Genomic DNA, 10,000 nt, shown 5'->3' with positions numbered 1-10,000 from the left:
ATAATATGTACTGTGTGAGTGTACTGTATATAATATGTACTGTGTGAGTGTACTGTATATAATATGTACTGTGTGAGTGTACTGTATATAATATGTACTGTGTGAGTGTACTGTATATAATATGTACTGTGTGAGTGTACTGTATATAATATGTACTGTGTGAGTGTACTGTATATAATATGTACTGTGTGAGTGTACTGTATATAATATGTACTGTGTGAGTGTACTGTATATAATATGTACTGTGTGAGTGTACTGTATATAATATGTACTGTGTGAGTGTACTGTATATAATATGTACTGTGTGAGTGTACTGTATATAATATGTACTGTGTGAGTGTACTGTATATAATATGTACTGTGTGAGTGTACTGTATATAATATGTACTGTGTGAGTGTACTGTATATAATATGTACTGTGTGAGTGTACTGTATATAATATGTACTGTGTGAGTGTACTGTATATAATATGTACTGTGTGAGTGTACTGTATATAATATGTACTGTGTGAGTGTACTGTATATAATATGTACTGTGTGAGTGTACTGTATATAATATGTACTGTGTGAGTGTACTGTATATAATATGTACTGTGTGAGTGTACTGTATATAATATGTACTGTGTGAGTGTACTGTATATAATATGTACTGTGTGAGTGTACTGTATATAATATGTACTGTGTGAGTGTACTGTATATAATATGTACTGTGTGAGTGTACTGTATATAATATGTACTGTGTGAGTGTAATATGTATATAATATGTACTGTGTGAGTGTACTGTATATAATATGTACTGTGTGAGTGTACTGTATATAATATGTACTGTGTGAGTGTACTGTATATAATATGTACTGTGTGAGTGTACTGTATATAATATGTACTGTGTGAGTGTACTGTATATAATATGTACTGTGTGAGTGTACTGTATATAATATGTACTGTGTGAGTGTACTGTATATAATATGTACTGTGTGAGTGTACTGTATATAATATGTACTGTGTGAGTGTACTGTATATAATATGTACTGTGTGAGTGTACTGTATATAATATGTACTGTGTGAGTGTACTGTATATAATATGTACTGTGTGAGTGTACTGTATATAATATGTACTGTGTGAGTGTACTGTATATAATATGTACTGTGTGAGTGTACTGTATATAATATGTACTGTGTGAGTGTACTGTATATAATATGTACTGTGTGAGTGTACTGTATATAATATGTACTGTGTGAGTGTACTGTATATAATATGTACTGTGTGAGTGTACTGTATATAATATGTACTGTGTGAGTGTACTGTATATAATATGTACTGTGTGAGTGTACTGTATATAATATGTACTGTGTGAGTGTACTGTATATAATATGTACTGTGTGAGTGTACTGTATATAATATGTACTGTGTGAGTGTACTGTATATAATATGTACTGTGTGAGTGTACTGTATATAATATGTACTGTGTGAGTGTACTGTATATAATATGTACTGTGTGAGTGTACTGTATATAATATGTAGTGTGTGTGTACTGTATATACTAGGTACTGTGTGAGTGTACTGTATATAATATGTACTGTGTGAGTGTACTGTATATAATATGTACTGTGTGAGTGTACTGTATATAATATGTACTGTGTGAGTGTACTGTATATAATATGTACTGTGTGAGTGTACTGTATATAATATGTACTGTGTGAGTGTACTGTATATAATATGTACTGTGTGAGTGTACTGTATATAATATGTACTGTGTGAGTGTACTATATAATATGTACTGTGTGAGTGTACTGTATATAATATGTACTGTGTGAGTGTACTGTATATAATATGTACTGTGTGAGTGTACTGTATATAATATGTACTGTGTGAGTGTACTGTATATAATATGTACTGTGTGAGTGTACTGTATATAATATGTACTGTGTGAGTGTACTGTATATAATATGTACTGTGTGAGTGTACTGTATATAATATGTACTGTGTGAGTGTACTGTATATAATATGTACTGTGTGAGTGTACTGTATATAATATGTACTGTGTGAGTGTACTGTATATAATATGTACTGTGTGAGTGTACTGTATATAATATGTACTGTGTGAGTGTACTGTATATAATATGTACTGTGTGAGTGTACTGTATATAATATGTACTGTGTGAGTGTACTGTATATAATATGTACTGTGTGAGTGTACTGTATATAATATGTACTGTGTGAGTGTACTGTATATAATATGTACTGTGTGAGTGTACTGTATATAATATGTACTGTGTGAGTGTACTGTATATAATATGTACTGTGTGAGTGTACTGTATATAATATGTACTGTGTGAGTGTACTGTATATAATATGTACTGTGTGAGTGTACTGTATATAATATGTACTGTGTGAGTGTACTGTATATAATATGTACTGTGTGAGTGTACTGTATAATATGTACTGTGTGATATATAATATGTACTGTGTGAGTGTACTGTATATAATATGTACTGTGTGAGTGTACTGTATATAATATGTACTGTGTGAGTGTACTGTATATAATATGTACTGTGTGAGTGTACTGTATATAATATGTACTGTGTGAGTGTACTGTATATAATATGTACTGTGTGAGTGTACTGTATATAATATGTACTGTGTGAGTGTACTGTATATAATATGTACTGTTCATTTTTATTGTTTATTCATATTTTGTTTATTTTCTTCTTCACTTGCTCTGGCAATGTTAACATATGTTTCCTATGCCAAAAAAAGCCCCTTGAAATGAATTGAATTTAGAGACACAGAGAAAAGCACACAGATAAATGTATCGTTAGCCACTTAGCCTACATGCTATGTTTGTAAGCGTGAGAGTGTGTGTATCTGGTGTGTGTGTGTGTGTGTGTCTGTCTCAGTGTGTGTTACCTAGTGTGTGTGCGTGTCTGTCTCAGTGTGTGTTACCTGGTGTGTGTGTGTGTGTCTCAGTGTGTGTTACCTGGTGTGTGTGTGTGTGTCTCAGTGTGTGTTACCTGGTGTGTGCGTGTCTGTCTCAGTGTGTGTTACCTGGTGTGTGTGTGTGTGTGTGTGTGTCTCAGTGTGTGTTACCTGGTGTGTGTGTCTGTCTCAGTGTGTGTTACCTGTTGTGTGTGTGTGTGTCTCAGTGTGTGTTACCAGGTGTGTGTGTGTGTGTGTCAGTGTGTGTTACCAGGTGTGTGTGTGTCTCAGTGTGTGTTACCTGGTGTGTGTGTGTGTGTGTGTGTGTCTCAGTGTGTGTTACCTGGTGTTTGTGTGTGTGTCTCAGTGTGTGTTACCTGGTGTGTGTGTGTGTGTGTGTGTCTCAGTGTGTGTTACTTGGTGTGTGTGTGTGTGTCTCAGTGTGTGTTACCTGGTGTGTGTGTGTCTCAGTGTGTGTTACCTGGTGTGTGTGTGTCTCAGTGTGTGTTACCTGGTGTGTGTGTGTCTCAGTGTGTGTTTCCTGGTGTGTGTGTGTGTGTCTCAGTGTGTGTTACCTGGTGTGTGTGTGTCAGTGTGTGTTACCTGGTGTGTGTGTGTGTGTCTCAGTGTGTGTTACCTGGTGTGTGTGTGTGTGTGTCTCAGTGTATGTTACCTCGTGTGTGTGTGTGTGTCTCAGTGTGTGTTACTTGGTGTGTGTGTGTGTCTCAGTGTGTGTGTCTCAGTGTGTGCGTGTGTCTCAGTGTGTGTTACCTGCTGTGTGTGTGTGTCTCAGTGTGTGTTACCTGGTGTGTGTGTGTGTCTCAGTGTGTGTTACCTGGTGTGTGTGTCTCAGTGTGTGTCTCAGTGTGTGTTACCTGGTGTGTGTGTGTGTCTCAGTGTGTGTTACCTGGTGTGTGTGTGTGTCTCAGTGTGTGTTACCTGGTGTGTGTGTGTGTCTCAGTGTGTGTTACCTGGTGTGTGTGTCTCAGTGTGTGTCTCAGTGTGTGTTACCTGGTGTGTGTGTGTGTGTCTCAGTGTGTGTTACCTGGTGTGTGTGTCTCAGTGTGTGTCTCAGTGTGTGTTACCTGGTGTGTGTGTGTGTGTCTCAGTGTGTGTTACCTGGTGTGTGGTTGGTCCCTGCAGAGCTCTATATTAGGTCTATAGGTGCGTTCCTCCAGCCTGGACTGAGCCACTCTGAGGGGGGCTCTCTTCGCCCAGATGGACCCCTCCAAATCTGAGATGATACGCTCCGTCTGATGCATCTCCTGCAGGGTCTGGAGAGAGATGGAGAGGGAGAGGGGGTTCAGCACACAGAACACACACACACCACAATGAAAATACACACACAGACCCCCTCCACCCCACCTTGGCCAGGTGCTGCTGTAGCGTGTTCTAGCGTGTGTCGTCTGGTTGACACGGAGTGTGAAGGCGGCGTTGACACGGTTGTACTGAGACCACATGTCTCTCGCCGCGGCAACCAGGGTTCCCTCCACCAGCTCCGTTAGCTCCCGCGTGGCTCGCCTCTCCGACGCTGACTTCCCGATGTTGTCCTCCGAATCTGCACCCAAGACACCGGCACTGAGACACTACAGGGAGGGAGGAGGGACAAATCACATGTTGTCCTCCTGAATACTGAACCCAAGACACTGAGACACTACAGGGAGGGAGGAGGGACAAATCACATGTTGTCCTCCTGAATACTGAACCCAAGACACCGGCACTGAGACACTACAGGGAGGGAGGAGGGACAAATCACATGTTGTCCTCCTGAATACTGAACCCAAGACACCGGCACTGAGACACTACAGGGAGGGAGGAGGGACAAATCACATGTTGTCCTCCTGAATACTGAACCCAAGACACCGGCACTGAGACACTACAGGGAGGGAGGAGGGACAAATCACATGTTGTCCCCCTGAATACTGAACCCAAGACACCGGCACTGAGACACTACAGGGAGGGAGGAGGGACAAAACACAGGTTGTCCCCCTGAATACTGAACCCAAGACACCGGCAGTATAACAGTTGGTCAGTGTTACCTGGTATCTACCAGGCTGAGGTCAGGGTAATAGCTGGTAGCAGGAGAACAGTTGGTCAGTGTTACCTGGTATCTACCAGGCTGAGGTCAGGGTAATAACTGGTAGCAGGAGAACAGTTGGTCAGTGTTACCTGGTCAGTGTTACCTGGTATCTACCAGGCTGAGGTCAGGGTAATAGCTGGTAGCAGGAGAACAGTTGGTCAGTGTTACCTGGTATCTACCAGGCTGAGGTCAGGGTAATAGCTGGTAGCAGGAGAACAGTTGGTCAGTGTTACCTGGTATCTACCAGGCTGAGGTCAGGGTAATAGCTGGTAGCAGGAGAACAGTTGGTCAGTGTTACCTGTTCCCTCCCAGGCTGGTCAGGTGTTACCTGGTATCTACCAGGCTGAGGTCAGGGTAATAGCTGGTAGCAGGAGAACAGTTGGTCAGTGTTACCTGGTATCTACCAGGCTGAGGTCAGGGTAATAGCTGGTAGCAGGAGAACAGTTGGTCAGTGTTACCTGGTATCTACCAGGCTGAGGTCAGGGTAATAGCTGGTAGCAGGAGAACAGTTGGTCAGTGTTACCTGGTATCTACCAGGCTGAGGTCAGGGTAATAGCTGGTAGCAGGAGAACAGTTGGTCAGTGTTACCTGGTATCTACCAGGCTGAGGTCAGGGTAATAGCTGGTAGCAGGAGAACAGTTGGTCAGTGTTACCTGGTATCTACCAGGCTGAGGTCAGGGTAATAGCTGGTAGCAGGAGAACAGTTGGTCAGTGTTACCTGGCATCTACCAGGCTGAGGTCAGGTAATAGCTGGTAGCAGGAGAACAGTTGGTCAGTGTTACCTGGTATCTACCAGGCTGAGGTCAGGGTAATAGCTGGTAGCAGGAGAACAGTTGGTCAGTGTTACCTGGTATCTACCAGGCTGAGGTCAGGGTAATAGCTGGTAGCAGGAGGACAGTTGGTCAGTGTTACCTGGTATCTACCAGGCTGAGGTCAGGGTAATAGCTGGTAGCAGGAGAACAGTTGGTCAGTGTTACCTGGTATCTACCAGGCTGAGGTCAGGGTAATAGCTGGTAGCAGGAGAACAGTTGGTCAGTGTTACCTGGTATCTACCAGGCTGAGGTCAGGGTAATAGCTGGTAGCAGGAGAACAGTTGGTCAGTGTTACCTGGTATCTACCAGGCTGAGGTCAGGGTAATAGCTGGTAGCAGGAGAACAGTTGGTCAGTGTTACCTGGTATCTACCAGGCTGAGGTCAGGGTTAGCAGGAGAACAGTTGGTCAGTGTTACCTGGTATCTACCAGGCTGAGGTCAGGGTAATAGCTGGTAGCAGGAGAACAGTTGGTCAGTGTTACCTGGTATCTACCAGGCTGAGGTCAGGGTAATAGCTGGTAGCAGGAGAACAGTTGGTCAGTGTTACCTGGTATCTACCAGGCTGAGGTCAGGGTAATAGCTGGTAGCAGGAGAACAGTTGGTCAGTGTTACCTGGTATCTACCAGGCTGAGGTCAGGGTAATAGCTGGTAGCAGGAGAACAGTTGGTCAGTGTTACCTGGTATCTACCAGGCTGAGGTCAGGGTAATAGCTGGTAGCAGGAGAACAGTTGGTCAGTGTTACCTGGTATCTACCAGGCTGAGGTCAGGGTAATAGCTGGTAGCAGGAGAACAGTTGGTCAGTGTTACCTGGTATCTACCAGGCTGAGGTCAGGGTAATAGCTGGTAGCAGGAGAACAGTTGGTCAGTGTTACCTGGTATCTACCAGGCTGAGGTCAGGGTAATAGCTGGTAGCAGGAGAACAGTTGGTCAGTGTTACCTGGTATCTACCAGGCTGAGGTCAGGGTAATAGCTGGTAGCAGGAGAACAGTTGGTCAGTGTTGGTCAGTGTTACCTGGTATCTACCAGGCTGAGGTCAGGGTAATAGCTGGTAGCAGGAGAACAGTTGGTCAGTGTTACCTGGTATCTACCAGGCTGAGGTCAGGGTGCTGGTAGCAGGAGAACTTGGTCAGTGTTACCTGGTATCTACCAGGCTGAGGTCAGGGTAATAGCTGGTAGCAGGAGAACAGTTGGTCAGTGTTACCTGGTATCTACCAGGCTGAGGTCAGGGTAATAGCTGGTAGCAGGAGAACAGTTGGTCAGTGTTACCTGGTATCTACCAGGCTGAGGTCAGGGTAATAGCTGGTAGCAGGAGAACAGTTGGTCAGTGTTACCTGGTATCTACCAGGCTGAGGTCAGGGTAATAGCTGGTAGCAGGAGAACAGTTGGTCAGTGTTACCTGGTATCCCAGGCTGAGGTCAGGGTAATAGCTGGTAGCAGGAGAACAGTTGGTCAGTGTTACCTGGTATCTACCAGGCTGAGGTCAGGGTAATAGCTGGTAGCAGGAGAACGTTGGTCAGTGTTACCTGGTATCTACCAGGCTGAGGTCAGGGTAATAGCTGGTAGCAGGAGAACAGTTGGTCAGTGTTACCTGGTATCTACCAGGCTGAGGTCAGGGTAATAGCTGGTAGCAGGAGAACAGTTGGTCAGTGTTACCTGGTATCTACCAGGCTGAGGTCAGGGTAATAGCTGGTAGCAGGAGAACAGTTGGTCAGTGTTACCTGGTATCTACCAGGCTGAGGTCAGGGTAATAGCTGGTAGCAGGAGAACAGTTGGTCAGTGTTACCTGGTATCTACCAGGCTGAGGTCAGGGTAATAGCTGGTAGCAGGAGAACAGTTGGTCAGTGTTACCTGGTATCTACCAGGCTGAGGTCAGGGTAATAGCTGGTAGCAGGAGAACAGTTGGTCAGTGTTACCTGGTATCTACCAGGCTGAGGTCAGGGTAATAGCTGGTAGCAGGAGAACAGTTGGTCAGTGTTACCTGGTATCTACCAGGCTGAGGTCAGGGTAATAGCTGGTAGCAGGAGAACAGTTGGTCAGTGTTACCTGGTATCTACCAGGCTGAGGTCAGGGTAATAGCTGGTAGCAGGAGAACAGTTGGTCAGTGTTACCTGGTATCTACCAGGCTGAGGTCAGGGTAATAGCTGGTAGCAGGAGAACAGTTGGTCAGTGTTACCTGGTATCTACCAGGCTGAGGTCAGGGTAATAGCTGGTAGCAGGAGAACAGTTGGTCAGTGTTACCTGGTATCTACCAGGCTGAGGTCAGGGTAATAGCTGGTAGCAGGAGAACAGTTGGTCAGTGTTACCTGGTATCTACCAGGCTGAGGTCAGGGTAATAGCTGGTAGCAGGAGAACAGTTGGTCAGTGTTACCTGGTATCTACCAGGCTGAGGTCAGGGTAATAGCTGGTAGCAGGAGAACAGTTGGTCAGTGTTACCTGGTATCTACCAGGCTGAGGTCAGGGTAATAGCTGGTAGCAGGAGAACAGTTGGTCAGTGTTACCTGGTATCTACCAGGCTGAGGTCAGGGTAATAGCTGGTAGCAGGAGAACAGTTGGTCAGTGTTACCTGGTATCTACCAGGCTGAGGTCAGGTAATAGCTGGTAGCAGGAGAACAGTTGGTCAGTGTTACCTGGTATCTACCAGGCTGAGGTCAGGGTAATAGCTGGTAGCAGGAGAACAGTTGGTCAGTGTTACCTGGTATCTACCAGGCTGAGGTCAGGGTAATAGCTGGTAGCAGGAGAACAGTTGGTCAGTGTTACCTGGTATCTACCAGGCTGAGGTCAGGGTAATAGCTGGTAGCAGGAGAACAGTTGGTCAGTGTTACCTGGTATCTACCAGGCTGAGGTCAGGGTAATAGCTGGTAGCAGGAGAACAGTTGGTCAGTGTTACCTGGTATCTACCAGGCTGAGGTCAGGGTAATAGCTGGTAGCAGGAGAACAGTTGGTCAGTGTTACCTGGTATCTACCAGGCTGAGGTCAGGGTAATAGCTGGTAGCAGGAGAACAGTTGGTCAGTGTTACCTGGTATCTACCAGGCTGAGGTCAGGGTAATAGCTGGTAGCAGGAGAACAGTTGGTCAGTGTTACCTGGTATCTACCAGGCTGAGGTCAGGGTAATAGCTGGTAGCAGGAGAACAGTTGGTCAGTGTTACCTGGTATCTACCAGGCTGAGGTCAGGGTAATAGCTGGTAGCAGGAGAACAGTTGGTCAGTGTTACCTGGTATCTACCAGGCTGAGGTCAGGGTAATAGCTGGTAGCAGGAGAACAGTTGGTCAGTGTTACCTGGTATCTACCAGGCTGAGGTCAGGCTAGCAGGAGTGCCTGGTAGCAGGAGAACTGGTAGTTGGTCAGTGTTACCTGGTATCTACCAGGCTGAGGTCAGGGTAATAGCTGGTAGCAGGAGAACAGTTGGTCAGTGTTACCTGGTATCTACCAGGCTGAGGTCAGGGTAATAGCTGGTAGCAGGAGAACAGTTGGTCAGTGTTACCTGGTATCTACCAGGCTGAGGTCAGGGTAATAGCTGGTAGCAGGAGAACAGTTGGTCAGTGTTACCTGGTATCTACCAGGCTGAGGTCAGGGTAATAGCTGGTAGCAGGAGAACAGTTGGTCAGTGTTACCTGGTATCTACCAGGCTGAGGTCAGGGTAATAGCTGGTAGCAGGAGAACAGTTGGTCAGTGTTACCTGGTATCTACCAGGCTGAGGTCAGGGTAATAGCTGGTAGCAGGAGAACAGTTGGTCAGTGTTACCTGGTATCTACCAGGCTGAGGTCAGGGTAATAGCTGGTAGCAGGAGAACAGTTGGTCAGTGTTACCTGGTATCTACCAGGCTGAGGTCAGGGTAATAGCTGGTAGCAGGAGAACAGTTGGTCAGTGTTACCTGGTATCTACCAGGCTGAGGTCAGGGTAATAGCTGGTAGCAGGAGAACAGTTGGTCAGTGTTACCTGGTATCTACCAGGCTGAGGTCAGGGTAATAGCTGGTAGCAGGAGAACAGTTGGTCAGTGTTACCTGGTATCTACCAGGCTGAGGTCAGGGTAATAGCTGGTAGCAGGAGAACAGTTGGTCAGTGTTACCTGGTATCTACCAGGCTGAGGTCAGGTAATAGCTGGTAGCAGGAGAACAGTTGGTCAGTGTTACCTGGTATCTACCAGGCTGAGGTCAGGGTAATAGCTGGTAGCAGGAGAACAGTTGGTCAGTGT

General features: G+C 45.5%; 1 protein-coding gene across 1 annotated transcript in view; it reads right to left on the bottom strand.

Moving 5' to 3' along the window:
• The window catches only part of LOC121843525 (tektin-3-like), a gene marked incomplete at its 5' end in the record, with an annotated part of 6,598 nt that extends 2,096 nt beyond the window's left edge, over window positions 1-4,502 (bottom strand). Inside the window, 2 exons of the mRNA XM_042313156.1 lie at window positions 4,036-4,190; window positions 4,332-4,502. Of these exons, the coding sequence (XP_042169090.1) occupies window positions 4,036-4,190; window positions 4,332-4,502 (326 nt within the window). The remainder of the gene's footprint in view (window positions 1-4,035; window positions 4,191-4,331) is intronic.
• Between the last annotated feature and the right edge of the window lie 5,498 nt (window positions 4,503-10,000).

Source organism: Oncorhynchus tshawytscha, unplaced genomic scaffold (assembly GCF_018296145.1).
Source record: "Oncorhynchus tshawytscha isolate Ot180627B unplaced genomic scaffold, Otsh_v2.0 Un_contig_3304_pilon_pilon, whole genome shotgun sequence".
Classification (NCBI taxonomy): Eukaryota; Metazoa; Chordata; class Actinopteri; order Salmoniformes; family Salmonidae; genus Oncorhynchus; species Oncorhynchus tshawytscha.
This window is presented reverse-complemented; position numbering and strand designations above follow the sequence as displayed.